This window comes from Ictalurus furcatus, chromosome 17 (assembly GCF_023375685.1).
Source record: "Ictalurus furcatus strain D&B chromosome 17, Billie_1.0, whole genome shotgun sequence".
Lineage (NCBI taxonomy): Eukaryota > Metazoa > Chordata > Actinopteri > Siluriformes > Ictaluridae > Ictalurus > Ictalurus furcatus.
This window is the reverse complement of record NC_071271.1, coordinates 14,344,369-14,363,535: the sequence shown is the minus strand read 5'-3', so window position 1 is coordinate 14,363,535 and position 19,167 is coordinate 14,344,369. Positions and strand designations below refer to the sequence as shown.

The 19,167-nt window shown below is 39.5% G+C and overlaps 1 protein-coding gene across 4 annotated transcripts; it reads right to left on the bottom strand.

The window, feature by feature from the left end:
• Nucleotides 1–773: 773 nt before the first annotated feature.
• Nucleotides 774–19,160, bottom strand: slc6a4a (solute carrier family 6 member 4a). 4 transcript variants are annotated; one of them, XM_053646894.1, is made up of 15 exons: nucleotides 14,818–15,074; nucleotides 12,326–12,424; nucleotides 9,501–10,053; nucleotides 8,626–8,760; nucleotides 7,781–8,003; nucleotides 7,087–7,225; nucleotides 6,722–6,856; nucleotides 6,495–6,598; nucleotides 6,070–6,197; nucleotides 5,746–5,858; nucleotides 5,150–5,281; nucleotides 4,890–4,989; nucleotides 4,694–4,794; nucleotides 3,508–3,675; nucleotides 774–1,338 (listed from the first exon to the last, which is right to left on the bottom strand). In XM_053646894.1, exons 3-15 carry the CDS (start codon nucleotides 9,868–9,870, stop codon nucleotides 1,258–1,260), a joined length of 1,929 nt encoding a protein of 642 aa, XP_053502869.1. In that variant the 5' UTR covers nucleotides 9,871–10,053; nucleotides 12,326–12,424; nucleotides 14,818–15,074; the 3' UTR covers nucleotides 774–1,257. The 4 variants fall into 4 exon arrangements, with proteins under 4 accessions (XP_053502869.1, XP_053502871.1, XP_053502870.1 ...); XM_053646896.1 differs by lacking the exons at nucleotides 12,326–12,424; nucleotides 14,818–15,074 and adding an exon at nucleotides 18,772–19,160; XM_053646895.1 differs by lacking the exons at nucleotides 12,326–12,424; nucleotides 14,818–15,074 and adding an exon at nucleotides 18,772–19,160 and having other exon boundaries at nucleotides 9,501–10,050.
• Between the last annotated feature and the right edge of the window lie 7 nt (nucleotides 19,161–19,167).

Below are 19,167 nucleotides of genomic sequence, written 5' to 3'. Positions count from 1 at the left end.
GCATGCGTGCGCACACACTAACAGATCGAACCATGGCTTTTGGCTTTTCTACATTTACTTAAAGCTCACACACTTTGAAAACTAACGAACATCACACCCGTATATGTCCTCTCAAAGAGCTTGACAGGTTGTCACATGACAAAAACACAAATAGCAACACTCACAAAACAGACAGGTACATACTTGTACTTTCAGTTATTACTAGTTTTTCCCCCCAAGAAAACCAGGTCTTTAGGGTTAAAGTTGAACCATTTGTAACAAGCACACTAGTATTTGGTTTCTGCTACTTTGTTATTCACATATAACATGGAAAAGAAAGAGTCACTGTGTTGGCAGTTGGTTTCCAATTTCATGAGGGAGGCAGAGAAAGATGCATTACATCACTGCAATTACACAAACGGTCCAAAGTAAGTTGATGTTACGTGTAGGATGCTGTAGTCACATTATGTGTATTTTGTGGTTTTGATAAATTTGACAACTGTGAGCAGTGACACTCTCCACAATGATGATTCCAAAGAAGTGTGATGAATAGATATTTGCGCACCTACACCCAAACACTCACACATACACACATGTGTAACAAAACAAACCTTGCTTGCTTTTTCTCTGTCTGAGGAGTTCAAACCCCCAAACCATAAGGAGCTGTGAAGTAAATTTAACAGGAATAAAAGTCATATCCAATTATATTTGGCTTCATAAAGATTATATATATATATATATATATATATATATATATATATATATATATATATATATATATATATATATATATATATATATATATATAAAATATGTAAAAGCTACCTGAAATGTCAAATGCATATAAAACAAAACTGTTAGTTGGTGGGGGATCTATGCATTCAGATGTCATATTTGATCTGAAAGTGCTAAACAGAGTGAGACATGCGTATACTATGTACACTGCCCATTTGTGATTTCTTTAGTACTTCTAGTACATTTGTTTGAAACAATATAACAAATCACAAAATGGTGACAAAAACCAAAAAGACATTTGTGCTACTAGACTCCTGACTCGAATACCCAATAGATATATCTTTATGGCAGATGCTATCTCACGTGTACATTGAACGCTGCCACATTTAGTAATGATGGGAAATAGAGCAGCTAGATTGCTGGATGCAAGAGTCCAGCCATCGCATGTTCTGGATGGAGATGCCTTTGGCAAATCTGGGATATGAAGGAGGGCTGAAATCCCCACTTGTGCTACATGTCCAGCAGAGGGCGAAGGGTCTCCAATCACACCGCGTTGGTGATGATGATATCTCTGTGCAGGCCTTCAATGTTTGCAGGCTCAGGGGTGATGCTCTTCATCAGACGCTGAGGAGAAGAGAATGAGTGAGCAATACATACTGTGGACTATGTTTCCATTTGCATTTATGGCATTTGGGAGACACTCTTATCCCGGAGTGACTTACAGTTTATTGTATTTTTATAGAACTGAGCAGTTGAGGGTAAGGGCCTTACTCAAGGGCCCAGCAGAGGCTGCTTGGGATTTGAACTCATGACTTTCTGATCAGTAGTCCAACATCTTAACCAATGATGTACCACTGCCCCTGCTTTAGACTACAGGCTTTAGAGTCATAAGTAAATGAATGAAGGGATGATCAGAAATCAGAAAACAGTTAGAAAAATTCCTAATTAATGAATTTGGTTATGAAATGTATATGCTACACCTGGCATGTACAGTATATGGACGTCATGTCCGATGCAGTCTGCCAGACAGACAATTCAGTGCAGTAGTTTGGAGTCCCCTGCTGCCTGTGAGGCAAAATGCAATTTCAAGAAAAAACACTAATAAGCCTTCCACACACTCCAATCGACCTCACACCCTCTGCTTAAACTACTGTGAGTTGTGAGTTATTTTCTTCCTGTTGGGGAAGAGCTACTCTAAATTCCAGGCCAGAAATAATTGAAGCCTAAAATGACACGTTGGATATGGCAACATTGTGAATTATTTTAAAAAGGCATCTTTTAAACATATATGGTTTGGCTAGAAAAACCCAATTAGGAAATTAAAAAATCAATTAAGAACAACTAGCCAAAGAGCTCCTTCCACCATAACAAACTGACTTAATTTATCTAGAAATTCTATAGTTCGCAAGAAATAATTTGTAATGCTCTGACAGAACTCTATCCATGCTCTAAGCGTTTTCTCTCACTGGTCTCAGCTTAGCTGCACTGCTTTTGGAATTTCAGGAGAAAAGTGTGAGGGTCTCCATGATGTACACTTTTTTTTTCCTCCACATGTGATGATGACAAGTGCATTGTGTTTTCTTAGTCTGGTAAATCATTATGTATAAAATAGCTAAAGGAATATTGAGCACTGATTTACTGTGCCCATGAACAATAAATGTCAAACAGCTCTGACTGTTAAACTCCATTATTTCATTAGAGTTAGAGGAAAAGAAGAAGTCCTTTCAAACTACGTTCTCTGCTTTATTTTTATCCCAAAGTAAGTTTCAGCCAGCCAAATGAGAGCTTAATAAACACCCATATTCCTTGCAACAATAATCAGTTAGTGAGTGTGTAGACTACTGATGTGTCTGAAATGGTGCCTTTACAGTGTATTATGGGTATACTGTACTAGGTAGGGCATGTGGTGGGACCTGGATATTCATCATTAAAGTTTCATTTATTTAATTTCCCAAATAATGCACAATATGGTGAATAGGGTATGATTTTGGAAATTACTAACACCTAGAGCACATCTGAACCAGTTAATGAAAACCTCAAACCCTCAAAACTTTAAAACCAAGTGTGTTGGAAATGAACATGCACTCTGAGTATCAGAGCATATCTCCCTGCCCTTCTCACCTGGTTTCCCACTGAAACTAAACAGGATTTAGCCTGGCCAGTACCAGGATGGGAGACCTCCTGGGGGAAAACTAAGGTTGCTGCTGGTAGTGATATTAGTGAGGCCAGCAGGGGGAGCTCACCCTGTGGTTTGTGTGAGACCTAATGCCCCAGTGTTAGGTACACGATATTTTGGATGAGATGTTAAAAATCTCAGGACACTTATCGTAAAAGGGTAGGGGTATACCCCGTTGTCCTCAGGGTTTCTATCATGGCCCCCTAACTGCACTATGGCTACCGTCGCATTACCCAGGTGGATGCTACACACCAACTGACCTCACTTACACCACGGACGTGTGTCTTTACCACCAGTTAACAGCTCTAATACTAAACACACATCCTATCTGACACACCCTTTCAGCACCATTGTGTATTTAAGGCATATGCAAACACGCAGAAATCGTCCCGACTGACAGCTCTATCAAAAGCAGCCGGACGAGAAGCAGGACGGCAGCGGCATCTGGACCGTGCTTGCATCTCTCGTCACGTCTCGTGCAGACTAAATGGATAATGTGAGTCACAGTCTTATGAGAGTGTGTTTATCTAATTTACCTGCATCTCCTCTTTGTCACATGTGCGCTACTGCATAATGACAGATGGGTTTAAGTGCTGTTGTTTCTGTTGCTGGCGTACCTGTTTGAAGGTCCCTTTGGTGGTGAGCAGGTGGTAGACCATGTAGGAAGGCACACAGATGAAAGAGGAGACACCGATGCAGTAGCCCAGTACAGTGGTCCAGAATGGGTACAGGTAGTTAAACAGCCTCACCTCAGGAGGAAAGGCCAGGAAACTTCCAATGATGAACTATAAACAAATTACACATGGAACAAATAAGCTTCCTGTTAGATGGGAAGTTTAGTGGTATGTTCATCACTGATTTATAGGACAATTAGGTAATTATTAAGGGGAAAAGTTGCATTTGCAAAGTACCTGATTTGACATTACTGTGTTGGCTCCACAGTTGCTCCTAATACTCAAAATATGTAATACAGAATAGAATGCTACAATATTTTCAATCAATACGAGCTAGATATTATAATTCAATTCTACCTGAATTTCAATGTGTAAATGGCCTCTTAGAGATGTGATTTGAGGTCAGGTGGAGCAGCAACTTGATGGCTACACCCCTATGTCTTAGTTGATTAAATCTAATATTACTTAGCACCATTCTATCTGTTGTGTCTTTTTCATCATGATGCAATAGTGGGCACTTTCATACTTTTTTTTTCCAAACCTGATGCTGTTTGGTTGAGACTAAAAGCAGCTTTTGAACCCGTGTGAAGTTCAGGGAATCGATCTCTGAAACCAAATGAACTCAGGTGCAAACTGTACCATGTAATCAGCACATAGGGCTGAACTTTGAATAGCTTGCTTGTTTGAACTTGTCAAGTAATGTCCTGTTTCAGCTTCAACAATGGCAGGAAGATGTATATTGTGGGTGCAGATTAGATATAATGGCTTCTAGATATATGGAGTGTAGAAAACATTAAAACTCATAAATTAGTGTTGTATAAAAGATAGTAGCTTTGACTGAAAAGTTTTAGCTGAACCGTTGTCAAGTAAACACAAAGAACCAACTACTTAAAAACATTGATAAGAACAATAAACAGATGTACCTGTTCTCCCTCATTTTCCCCAATATGTGATGATAATGATGTCACCTCCCCCAAACAAGGTAAGACTCAATCCTTGGTATGGATTTGAATATTCAAGGCAAGTGTGAAAAGACCCTAAATATCCCTGGTGTTACCATGTCAAAGAGACTAAAGTATATGGTTATGCGAGTATGTTTTGGGCTTGTTTCATTTGTGGCTGGACTGACCAGTAGGAAGCAGGGGCAGATGGCCACCCAACACACCCTCCAGAACAGTCCGGGGGAGAAGCCAAGCATCAGGTGCACGTCATTGCAGAAACGTGTCGTCCCTCAATACACACACAGACACAAAATGAGGCCACATAATATACTACAGAAAAACAGAAGATTCCCTAGGTGACTCTGATGAAGTTCAGGTATTTACCATAAAACCAGGAAACAGCAATGACTTCAAGGAAGACTACAGTGATGACAGCAGGGCCTGTTGCGTATTCTTCAAACAGTTTCACCACAAACGCCCCTCCCTATATCAACATCACACTGGTAACAGCACTTATTTCCACACTGATACATTTTTAAACAATAATAAAGAAATTCAAATAATCAATACTTTGTCATTTGCTATGGTTACAGAATACAGTCTCATTGTTATTTCAATGCACAGTGGAATGTGAGGGGACTCACATAGGTAAGTGTGGACAGAGCTCCCAGGTAGCAGACACACACCAGACCTAGCACAAACCACTCTCTCCTGCGGGCCAACAGGTGGGGAAACTCGTCCAACATGGCGGTGATCACTCCTTCCAGCCCAGCAAACTGCAGGTGGAGACATAAATGGTGCTAATAAAGTGGGTGCCACTGGTTACACAATGCAGACACTGGCGTTAACTATAACTGTAACAAATACACACTCACAGCTCAGTGCATTCTGACAAAGCCAAGCGTTGAGCAGGAACAAAGACCAGACCCACCGATAATCTCATTAGTGCATCGTGATAAGCACATGCTGTCATTCATTGTGGCTGTTTACCACAGAAACTGTATGAGTGGTTTAATATGATCCTTTAGGAAAGAGGCATTTAAAAGGGCAAACCAGGGACAGCAGAGTGACCAACAGCCTAAGTACAGCAATTGGCAGAGAATACTGTGTCAGCCAAAATGTTGTGCTCTTAGCTGATAAGCTAAATGCTTAGTAAAAACCTGCTTAGAGCTCCACATGCTATCATTAAGATAGGTTCCCAGTAGCTGGGCTAATTAACTAGTGGGACAGAGAGACTCACCGTGCTATCTAATCCCAGCATGATGATCATGAGGAAGAAGATAATAGCAAGGAAAGTGCTAGCAGGCATGTTGGCGATGGCCTCCGCGTAGACGATGAAAAGTAGACTGGGACCTACAACGAAAGGCAAATTTGATGAAGAGCTTCAGTAGAAAGTACAGCCTCAATAAGCTTCTGTGTACTCTTAACACACATACTGTATCAACATATCTCTTTAGCATGTTTTATAGAAAGTAAAAGTTAGCTCCATTTTACAGTCATACTGTATGTAAGGGAACTGACATACATTTAAGATGGTGCTACAAATAAAGCTTCTGCTTCTCACCAGCATCCTTTGCTACTGTCTCCACCCCCTCCTTCCGCATCTCAGCCATGTATCCCAGTACGGTGAAGATCACAAAGCCTGACATGAAGCTGGTCAGACAGTTCACTGAGCTCGTCACCAACGCATCTCTAAAACACAAATAGAAACTATTTACAGAATTCTGCATTTTTAGTTATTTAACGAGTTACTTCATGTGTAATTAATTCATGTACACATTTTATAAGAAAGTGTAAATGATTTACAAATAACAAACCTGTTTATATTTAATATTGTAATAGTCATATTTTGATTTTTTTTTTTTAGTTATATAGCTCAAACAGTATTTAATATTGACCGAAGCCATTCTGGTTAGAGGTGAGTTTTGAGAAACAACCAAGAACAGATAAGATCATATGTTTCATATTTGAAATCATATAGCCTTGTACTTGTAACAGTTGTTGTGAAAGGGGTTGTAGCTGGCAAAGGCCAGGAGCACACCAAAACCTGGACCAAGAGAAAAGAAGATCTGGGCTGCTGCATCAATCCAAACCTAACAAACAAAGAGAAGGAGAGAAATTTGTATCATGTAAAAGGTGGACATTAAATAGAATATCACAATACAAAACATCTCACTAAGGATCAAGCTTGCTGTTAGTTTGTTTATTCTTTTCACCGTAGTGCTCAGGAGCTTCTCCCAGTCAGGCTTCAGGTAGAAGACAACGCCTCTCCATGCGCCGGGCAGAGTGGCGCCTCGCACCAGTAAGATCAACAGAACCACATATGGAAGGGTCGCTGTCACCCATACTACCTACCAGAGAAAAGCACAAGTAAGTTAGCTAGCTTATGATATGAGTTCTGGGTCCTCCTGTCCATGGTTATTACTGGACTCCCAGCCCAAGAAAGCTGTAGCTGAGATTCAAACTTGTGATCTCCCAGTGATAGGGTTGTAAACTCCTAGACTGTTGCACCACTTCGAAGCCCCATGAGGTTTAAATCTACATATTTCCTTAAAAATATACTGCTTTTTCTTCTCCTCACCTTGCCGGAAGTCTTAACCCCCTTCCAGATGCTGAAGTAGACGATGGTGAAGATGAAGAGCAGACAGAGGGCCAGCTGCCAGCTCACCGCACCCAGTTGATGAAGACCTGGGGACAGGTGCACCTGCAACACCTTCCGTCTGAAACATTGACAGAGAGAGAGTGAGAGACAGAGAGAGAGAACAAGAGAGAGAGAGAGAGGGGGGTGTAAGTGTAGATAGAATAGAGAAGCTGCATGCATTGTTGAGGGGACATAAAAGGAACATTTTTAATAGCAGAATTATAAAAGAGTGGAAACTGAAGGTGAATAGGGGTGCTGAGAAAAAGGGTGGTGAGTGAGAATTTACAACTGGTCAAAGGGAAACACATTTATATGGAAAACAGGAAATTCCTGCTGATATACCAAGAAAAGCTTGTTGGCTCCCAGTGTGTAATAAGCCTAAATCTCAGCAAAGCCTGCAAATCTCCCCTAAAACCTCAGAATAAAGTGAAGCTAACCAGTGGTTTAGATCTACAAAAGACACTGACATATGCGCTTCTAGTGTGAGGGGCTGCTCATATGTATGCCTACATCCTCATAATCTATATGAAACTTTCTGCTGTTACTGAGGAATTGGGGTTTTTCCTTCATGCTAATCCTCCCTCGCTGACTCTCTGGCCTCCTCTGTATGCTCCTGGCACTTACATGCACTTACGTATAGAACTCCTCGGCAGGCGAGGTGGATTCATTGGTCCAGGTGACGTTGCTGTCAGTGGACAGATACTGCTTGCAGTTGGCTGTGTTCCAGGAGTTTTTGCATGTCGTCCATGGAAGCGTTGTGCTGAAGGAGGACAACAGGTAATACAGAGCCCAGGCCATGATGGTGTTGTAGTAGAAGGCAATGTACAGGGCAATAATGCAGATGGCAAAGCCAATACCTACAAAAGAGATGCAGTAAAAGAAGTTCATCGGCTTCACTCTGCTTCAAGCATCTTCCACTTCAGAAAGAGACGGGCTGATGACATTTAGGACATTTCTGTAAAACCACAGTTCTATAGAAGCTGGCATTTTGCAAAGGAAATGTGACAATTTCCATAACAGACAGTACAACAGCTATCAACAAAGCGGCACACAGGCACTAGAGAGAAATTGGGATCGAGTCACGAAAGAGTGCATTATCAGTCTCGTCACTCATATGCCTTCCATCTAGCACCAGTTAGATGGAAGGCATGGAGCAACTTAGACTGCTTTTCTACTCATAAATGTAGGAAGGTTCTGAAATTAAATTTTCATATCATGCTAATTCCTTATCCTTCTTATCAGCGTGCATGAAACTAGCCTTATATTGTACTAGAAAATTCTCGCACTTATTTTTATCAGTATTTTACGTGGAAAGGATTCTCAAAAGCCGCCTCAAACATGTAAGCAGAGGAATGATATACTGAAGTGCCCACAATATCAATATTGAGTGTGTTGAATACACAGGAGTATATTATAGACCAATATTATTTGGACATGCCTACTCAGAAGTGAGAGCTGTGAAAGAGAGGGAAGTCTTACCCTTGAAGATGGGGCAAATGTGTTTCCAGATGGATATGCAGCCACTGCGATGGAATTGCCCAAGCGCCAGCTCCATGTAGAACAGAGGAACCCCGCCAAACACCGCCATCAGCAGGTAGGGCAACAGGAACGCTCCTGGACAAATAGTTTTGATAGGAATACTTTTTCAACAGGTTTTAACGTGTGATAAATACTTGAATTGTCTGAAATTCTAATGAAAACCCTCAACCTTCATCACATTCATTCATACCAAAAGGTGTTTAAAAAAACAAAAACATCAAAGAGATGGTTATTGAGAAACAACAACAAAAAATTGTGAAAAGTATGTATGTTTCACTCTGCCAAAGTAAAGAGTGGTAGAGAAAGGCAGCACCAGTTCAGACAAGCCTCCCTGTTTGATTAAAGCTTTATTTGTGTGCTTTTGACATCAGTGCAAAGATAGCAGTTGATTTAGTAGCTGCGAGGCAGGTTATTAAACAATAAGAGATTGAAGTCCTTCTCATGAAAGCCACAATTAGTGTTGGAAGTAGCAAGTGTGTCCCTAGCTGCTCTATCTCTCACTCGCCCTCCCATCTTGCACGGTAGAACAGGAAATTACAAAGATTTTATTATTTCAAATTCAAAGGAAGGAGGCTGAATCCTGTTTGGTGTGAGAACGTGAGCAGTCGAGTATAAAGAGGAGAAAGAACAGCGGAGTTCCCTATAAAATAACACACTGTCTATTTGTTCTCTCGAAAGCACGTAGAATCGAATTGATCATGTATGGTTTCAGTCGTATTCTAGGTTACATCAGGCAGAATGTCATGCGTGAAATTGTGCCTGCTTACTGTCATGTGGTGTAAATGTTTTGCTCTGTCTTCTGCCCATAAACTCACCTCCTCCATTCTGGTAGCAGATGTATGGGAAGCGCCACACGTTGCCCAGGTCCACTGCGTAGCCGATGACTGACAGGAGGAAATCCACCTTCTTGCTCCATGTCTCTCTGGGTGGATCCAGACTGGTCTGCTGGACCACAAGCGTCCTGAATGCCCCAGGAGCACTTGTCTTGTCCGCTATAGCCCCGGTGCCTTCCCTTGGGCTCTGAGCCGATGTGCTGGGGTACCCGTTTGAAACCTGTGTGGGCCCCGAGACTAGTTTCTGCCCTTTCTCAGCAATGCTGCCATCCACCAGCCTGCCATTTTCTTCAGATTTGTCCTTCTCGTCTTGGTCCTCTTGGTTCATCATCACTGCCTGTTTCATCTCCATGGTCAAGGGTGAGATGCTGGGATTGGCTCTGATGAAAGTTTTCTAGCACTGGCTGATATGGCGCCCATGAGGGGACTAAGACGATGGAGAAGAAAAGATGGACTGGCAGATCAGGAGAATATAGAGATGGCAGCAATGGACCTGATTGTTTAGTCCACTTTAACAAGCTCCAATTAACCCCTGCTGCGAAAAAGAGAACAGATTTTTATAGGTCACGTCAGAAAATCCACACTGGTGACATGGAAAACACACACAATCCAGTCCAGTCCAGATGAATTATTTGACTGATGTGAGTCAAATAATTTAAACAAACAAATTACAACAAATATGAACCATGCAGATGTATACAGACCCTGAAACATGGGGTTAAAAACATGACGCCCAAGGGGGTTGCCAGAACACATTTATTTATTTTATTTTCTCTTGACATTGATGGTGTTGCTGTAATTAACATGTGAGACATGTGAAATGTCTGGTCTTTGCCTTTATATGAAACAAACACAAACATCATCAGAGAAATTAGGAAATGAAAACTTGAGAAACGAAGTTGTGAAATATGAGCAAGAATGCCTACCTCAGCTGAAATTATGCTGGACAAATAAACTTTAAAGACATGACATCAGTGCTTTCCCGCTGTTTTTACAGCAAAAATAAATAATTATTTGTAATAATGGGAAATCAAGTGGTGTCAAGATTTCAAAACAGCTTGAGGGGAAATTAAGAAAGAAATTGAGAAACCAAATTTCAATACACCAAGGGTCATTTGTAAGCATTACTAATTAAAAAAAATATTTGCTTGTATTTCTTTGTTCAGAAACCACATATTTTAATGTAGTTATATAAAAGAAACCCTCAATAATCAGTTAAAGCAGTTTTTGCAAAGCAACAATGGAGCAACGAACATCCTCTTGCCTGTTCTTTATTAATTAATTAATTCATTTATTTTTGCAAGAGGGAGGACGGTATTGTGTCCCGATCTTTCACTGTCTTTGCCAGAAAGAAAGGAATTAATCCAAATAACCATAATAATGCTATCAACCTTAAACAATATTCTCTTACAAAAGAATAGCCTTTTAAAACATCTAAACCATTTGGCACAGCGGTTTGCCCACACGTGCATTTTATAAAGTTTCCAGTGGAAGCAGGTTTCCAATGTTCCTTCGGCTCTACAATTTTATTAGCCATTCCTAATCATTAATTGTGTACAACCAAAACATCTCCACCTAAATTTCCTATTAATTCTTTTTTTAATGGTCATATCCAGTGTGGTGAAGGTGGAAAGTGTTACACAGAAACAATCGGCACAGAGTTTGATTTTCACACACGGCTACCATTATTAAAGTTTAATACAATAAATACGATTTTCCTTAACACAAAGTCCCAAAGTAGCACAATAGGACATCAGGGCTCGATAGATTTAAATGAGAAACTTTAACTGGTGTTTAAAAAGTGCTAAATGAAACCAGTGGAAAATGAAAACTTCTTCCTCTTCTGGGGGAAAGCTAGACTTATGTTTAAATATGACTACAATATGTTTACACATGGCAACCCTGGGAGAAATAAATAGGAACCACTTAGAACTGTTCTAATAGTTCCAGCCTGAAAAAAATCTGTTTAATCTGCATTTTTTCCAACTGATTTTAGCTCGGATAATAGAACAGTCCTCATTTCATCCTCATATATTCAAGAGGCGTGATTTTAATTGACTTTATTGGATCCAGTTGGACCATGTTCTGTTCTGGTTATTGCTGTTCTTGCTATCAGGAGTCTAAATTGTTGAACCCCAAAAAAGTCTGATGTCAACTATAATTAAGATGCTATCATTTTATCATTAGTTGCCAAGTTTTTAATACCCTGAGGTACTGATTGCTTTTTTTTTCTTCTTTTCTTTAAGAATTCACACAAATCAGTTGGGTAATTGGATATAAAGAGACATAACTAAACTCTAGATAGGACTCCTCTAAATTCCCCACATATTTAAAAATAATCACCAGTTTGTTCAGCAGAATATTTGTTTGGTTTTTTTGCAATTGTTTCTCAATTTTTTATTTTGCTTTAAATATAACTGGTAGAAGAATAAAAAGAACACACAAATATTAAACATGCATTGGATATGCATGCCCGTAGTATTATTATAACCTACAGATCACGTTGTACATCATCACATCATGGACTTTGCTACAGTTTCCTCAACGTTCAAATGCTGATTAAAAAAAAAATCATTCTGACCTGCTTCATATTTCTGCAAAAGTTAACCATCAACATTCTCACATCATTAATCACTTTGCACAAAGTTACCATAAACACATCCATCAGCAATTTCAGTTCATAGAGCGTATCAAGATGTATCGTACAACACACAGAGAAGCATGCAAACACACACAAGTAAAGACCTGCCACACAATATTTTTTTGCAAACATGTTCCTGTACACAGCATGCGCAGTAAAACCCTACCGTGAAGCAGTGGAGTGGTTCTGTGGGGGTCTGTGTGCGCTGGGCTGGTGCTCACCGACCCTGGGAGCCAAGTGCATAAGACACACCTCCCTAACACTCCTGCGCACACACACACACACACACACACACACACACACACACACACACACACACACTCACTCTCTCTCTCTCCTTTCCTTATATACACATTTACTGTGGTCGCCAGCCTTATTGATCCTTCACTCTTTCTCCCTCGGCTCTATTCCTGTTGTGTAAATGTGGTGGTGTGCCCTCAGGTGATGTACTCTGGACTCTCCTTTTACTTCCTCTCCATAGTTCGTTATTACAATGAACTACACACAGCCGCACAACGCTGAAACACATCTTAATTTTCCTGATAATGTGAGTTACGTGTAAAGGGGGTAAATGCTCTGATGAGTTTGTTGTGCAAACTCATAGATGGCTAGATAGAGTGAGCATGCAAAATGAAACAGATTCAATAAACATCCTTTACGAGACTGTGACAGTACTACAGAAATACTAGAGTACCACTAAGGAAATTAGCTAATCTACCACATAAAATCCTTTTACGGGAAGTTCACATTTGTAACAGGGACATCAGGAATTTCAGTGTGATATAGTATTATGAAACACACACTGTGACCATATATAAAAAAACCCCAAAACTTTACTTCACTTAAATCCTCAGGAAAAAAAATGGAATTTAAGGGCAAGGTACATGAATTCCCATCTGTTACTCTGGCATGTATTAAATCAGGCCTGACCCAGATTTTAATAATCCTACTGAAATTGTTCTTTTGTATTCCCTCCAGTTTATATTGGTTGAAGGATTAAGACAAGGAGCTGGCCGTTTTTCATCTCTAAATTGACAGGATAATTAATACAATTATTTTATTTGGACAATATCTGCACAACTAGGTATACTTCAGATTAATATTACACACTATAACTTAATTCCATGTAATTCTGCACATTGTGTAATTAAAAATATACAGTATGTATGAATAAACTCTGTTCTATATGTCTTATCTCTGTAACTAAAAGAACATGCATGGAAAACATGTACAATGTAAATGTTCAAGGTGTAATTCTTGATTACTTCATGTCCATTTTACACTCAGAACTATTTCGATCAGCACTGAGCGTAATAACAACACTTCATGTGTTAGAAAAGGAATCAAAGAAAGCTTGCACAAAGTATCATATGGATATCAGTTGTACGCATGATATTGTTTTCACATGTGTATAACACTGCATTATCTGCAGTCCAAAAGAGAAAAAAAATGTCAGCAGAGAAAAATGATGTTTTATCAGTAAGGAAGTTAACACCCTTCACTCTTACAAAACACACCCAGAAGTAAAGAAACTCCGGCACGATACTAAATAATTACAGAGCCTTGCTCTTGCAACATATTTTCCCTTTTCCCTTATCAAAATCAATGCTGTCATTTTGGGAGGTGAAGTTTACATATACTTATATCCTCCGATGCAGATAAAACCTGTCACCGCATTGTTTTTCAACTAGCAGCCACACGGCACTGATCACTATCTTAAGCCATACAAAAGAGAACAGTAATGAACTCCCATGCCACAGACAGCAGTCTGACTCCTTGCCACGGAGTTTTTCCCCTCATAGAGGAGCACGAAGACATATTTTAGAACTTACGTTTTATGGTAACACGGTGTGCTGGCAATCTTGTTATGAACATAGAACAAGATAAATGAGATGGATAAATTAGACATATTTAATCATCTTTTTTTACTATGCAATAGCAATATATCATATCTTTTTCACTGAGTTTAGGTCACAGCCAATAATAGTATGGAGGAAAAATGTCATCTGTGTTCTGTTAATTTCTGAGTTTATAAGAGGTATGAATGAAATGTGCAGTAATTGGGTGTTATGCCAACGATTGTGGTTTCTCCAGACACCAGGAGCATATGTTGGCATGACCAACAAACTCTGACCTTTGAAACATGTTGGTGCGTTTTTCAGCGTCTGTCTACAGGGGTAGGGGGTACAGATCAAAGACGTGAGGGATCAAGGAAAGGAGAAGGAAAGATGGAGGAGGAGAGTCCTGAGGGCTAACAGAATAGAAAATGACAGTGATATAGAGAAACTGGCAGAGACATCTGGGTTGTTTTTTTTTTTTTAGATGTTCCTTTCATCCTGTTTTTTGTTCTTCTCATTCTTGCTTTGTCTCCTGCCTTTTCCTAACCCTGACTTAACCTCCATATTTTTATTAATCTTTACTTCCCATCCTGGCGCTAAGCATAAATTTATCTGAGCGCTCTTGTTTTGTTTTGTACAATACACTGATATTCCATGGACATGGCAAAAGAGTGATAGCAACCTTTCCAAAACCTGGTGCTATAACAGCCACAGTGGCATTGAGCAGCATTTTGTGTTACATTATAAGTTTGCAAATACTAGTATATTTGGTTCAAGAACTACAGTGTTCAAAGTTGTATTGAGAGAACTTTTATACTACCTGAGAAACCAGTCCATGGTAAATCCCTTCACAGTGCTTTCAGCATCCCTTCAAGGCTAAACTGGAGAGGCACTCTGCTCAGCTCACTCTGAAAACCCAACTTTACACATAAGCTGTAAGGCACCAAGAAAAGGTATGCTGAAGCAAAGTTGCATCGCGTCTAATTCCGGAAAGCGATTTTTTCCCTGAGTCTCGAGCACACTGATAAAAAATTCTCCTTCAGACGTCTATCTTGCTGATTACCATGTAATTATCTTTAGCTTTAGTCATTAACTGCAGCCAAGGGATTGTGTGGTGGATGATGTCAGAGCTAAACTTAATAGATGCTCTTAGGATCTGCAAAAAAAAAAAGCTAGTCGCAAAAAAGTATTACATGACAGACGGACATAACTGTTACCTCTTACACACACACACACACACACACACACACGTTATGGCTTTTTCCTCACACTTCACAGTGCAGGAGATTCTTGAGCTAACAAACACATATACACATAATCACACAAACACACCACATGGGAAGCTTGCCTTTCCAATCTGCCTATGCTACTAGGTTAATCCTCAACAAGCTGAGAGAATGGAGTGCAGGGAGGGAGAGAGGAGGGAGGAGGAACAGTCTAGCCAACATCTAAAATAGGTGAAGAGTTCATTAAAGCAGGGTGGATTTGGAGAATGGAACCAGACTCTTGAATCAACGTCACTTGAGTTTTTGCTAAATTTCTTAATAAGTGGCTGAACTGAAAATGTAGAAAACCTGCATAGAGAGAGAGAGACTAGTGTGAAAAGTCTGGTCAAAGTGCTTTTTGGAAAAAGCACTGTATAGAGTAAGAGTTCTTGGAAGCTCTCGGATGGGACAAGGTCATTAAGGTGTTGCCAGCAACCAATACACTTCTTAAGACCCCTGTAAAGCTTCCCTTTTGGCCTGATGCATGGGGCCCAACTACCTCTCACAGCAGTACATCTCCCCATCAGGCCAAATAGCACACAAATTATCTACCACAAATTGCCAAACAGGAATTTTACTTCCATGCAAAACAGAATAATAATAATGTCATTTCTTATGAAGATGTGAACGTTTTATTGAATATAAATCTAGGGTTAAGGTTAGCTGTATGGATGTCTTGTTTTGTGTGAGTCCCATCAGGCTGAATCAAGCATCCAAATATGAACCAGGGAATTCTGTAAAAGATTTAGCACACTTTAGTACATGGTTCATAAAATGTTTATTGGTGGCTATATTCTTAAATAGGAATTTATTTTTTTGAATTCTTACAGATCCACTGTAGTTGCTATTGTATCTGGAGAATAAACTTTTCTTGGATAAGAATTAACCCATAATATTTGATTATTTAGGAAAAAATGAAAAAGGACTGTTACAGATCCCAGATTAACAAGGATTTGAGGACATTTACTCCAGAGCTATGGAATATCACATAGCCACATTCAACAGCAAGATTCCCCCAGGTTTAGGAAATAATTTTCTAGGACTTTACACAACTTATATACATGACTTGCTCACAGGTCATCTGAGACTCACATCAGCTGATATGCTTAACATTAATCAAGTATTTGACCTTTAGTGACCCCTATTGGTCAGAATCACATACTGTGCAGCCACACATGCACAAGCGTCACTAGTAAATTACTAGGAAACTGCTTTTTGCATATTTATCATACTAAACGATCCTCATGAAAAATGTATTATTATTAGTTTTATTATTATTATAAGTATTATTTATTAGTTGTCCAAATTCATATTAATGCCCATAGTTTTGGACACAGATGTTTAACAAGCACATCTGGTTGTGATGGTCAGGCGTGCACATACTTTCATATATCAACCATATGAAAAGTATCAGCAAAGTCATTTCCCTCTAAAATTAATAACTGCTTGTGTCAACTCCAATCAATTGCTTCAGATAACTGGAGATCAGTCTTTTATATCACTGTGAAGGAATTTGGCCCACTCTTCTTTGCAGAATTGCTTTACTTCAGCTACACTGCATGGCTTTTGAGCATGAAGTGCCCATTTAAGGTCCTGCCACAGCATCTCAATTGAGTTCAAAAGCTTAATTTTGTTTGTCTCAGACATTCAGAGGTGGACTTGCTCTTTGAATCGTTATATTGCTGCATAACCCAACCGTGCTTGAGCTTCAGATTACAGACTGATTACTTCACGATTTTGTGTTAGAGAGGAGAATTCATGGTCCTGTCAAATAAGGCAAGTTGCCCAGGCCCCAAAGAGGATAAGCATTCACACACCATCACACTACCACCACCATGTTTGACTGTTGGTGTGATGTTCATACTGTGGAATATTGTGTCAGCTTAAGCCAGACGTCATGGTAACTAAATGGCAAATGGTCTGCACTTATATAGCACTTTTATCCAAGGACACTTCAGCATGTGGAGTCACGTGGGCCGAGAATCAAACCACCAACCCTACGATTAGTGGACAAGCCATTCTACCACCTGAGCCACAGCCACCCCATGGTAACGATGTCTTCCACAGAGTTCCAGTTTCAAATCATCAGTCCCCAGTCTCTTTCTAATGGTGGAATCATGAATGCTGATCTCATCTGAGGTCACTTTTTGTTACTTCCTATATGAGTTGTCAGTGTGCTCTTGGAGGAATTTTAGTAAGCTTATGAAAGAATTCACCACTGTTCCAATTTGGCTCTCACTGTGGTTCACTAGCATCCCAGAGCCTTAGGAATGGCTTTGTAACCCTTTTCAGAATTATATATTTCAATAACTTTCTCTTCCATTTCTTCTGTATTAAAAAAAAATATCACAGCACAGTTCGCTGCTTGTTGAGACCTTTTAGCTTACTTCACATTGCTGTAAATGTTCTATTTAAGAGATGTTTAGATTCAACATGGCTAGCAGTAATCTTGCCTGCATGTGTCTAGTCTAACTGAACCTAATTATCCTATTATTAACTGAACCTAGTTTATTGAGTAATTTAAGTGTTAAGGGGGGCAACTGCTTTTTCAGACAGGACCAGGTGGCAATCATCTCTTAGATTTTCTTATATTAAATTTTGTTTAACAGTTCTAAAACAATTAAATGTGACACCAAGTAGAAGTTCGGAGTTCAAGAATTCCACAAAAACAGGAACAGTCTGACACCTAAGCCCATAAAAATCCATATTGGATCAGAATGAGGCATCTTGGCAAGGTCTCCTTGCAAAGAGATCTCAACAGGACTCTTTGGATAAAATAAAAATTATATAAATACATTTAAGTAGACTGAATAATAGGATGTTATATACTGTGTATTTTTATGTACAACAGTTAGTTCTAGTCTACTAATGTGATTGGACAAGCAGTGTTCCAAGAGTGCTGAAACGTGGAGGTGTTTCTGAGCCCATGCAGCGATTTCCATTACAGAATCATGCCTGTTTTTAATGCAGTGCCGCCTCAGGGCCTGGAGATCATGGGCATGCAATACAGATTTAGTAACACTTACTTTTCCAGCCTTTTGTTGCCCTGTCCCAACTTTTTTGAGACGTGTTGCAGCCATCAAATTCAAAATGACCTTATTTATTCCTTAAAATGGTGCATTTCCTCAGTTTAAACAATTTGATATGTTTTCTATGTTCTATTGTGAATAACATAAGGGTTTATGAGATTTGCAAATCATTACATTCTGTTTTTATTTACATTTTACACAGTGTCCCACCTTTTTTTAGAATTGGGGTTGTAGTTCCAGGACATTTTATTTATCTTCCAGGTGTTTCCATGACCTAGACTATAAATGCCCAGCAAATTTCCCCAGGACATGTTGGATCCCTGACATATGTGATCAGTAGAGATCTGTGACATCTTCATACGCTCCAGATTTTGAACAGTACAGTGAGGAAAGTAGGAATGATCTACCACTCCTGGCAGTAAAATAAAACTATACCTTCAGCTTATAGTTACACTGTTCCACTACAAATCAGTGCATTACCTTCGTGGATGAAAGGCCTTCACAGCAGAATTTCCTTTCTGCGCCAGACTACTCCTTCACCCTTTAGTCTGATCATCCCTAACACATGCAGCAAAACAAAAATAATACAAATCATCATGATTATACTCTTGTAGATGGTAGATGGCTTCTATTGTTCTGCAGTACACATTTATGCCAGAAGGCTTCGTTGTAAACTTTAAAACAGGTCCGAATTAATGATTTACAGCTTTCCACTGAATGTTTTATGGAAAGATGCTCAATCCACCAACCCAGGTACATATGCCTTACTTTTATACGCTGTTCCATATTAATTAGCAGTGATTGTTTCATCATTGGAGCATTATCCAATTCATCACATTGCTACATCTGGCTTTAATGAGAAGGATTATTCCAATG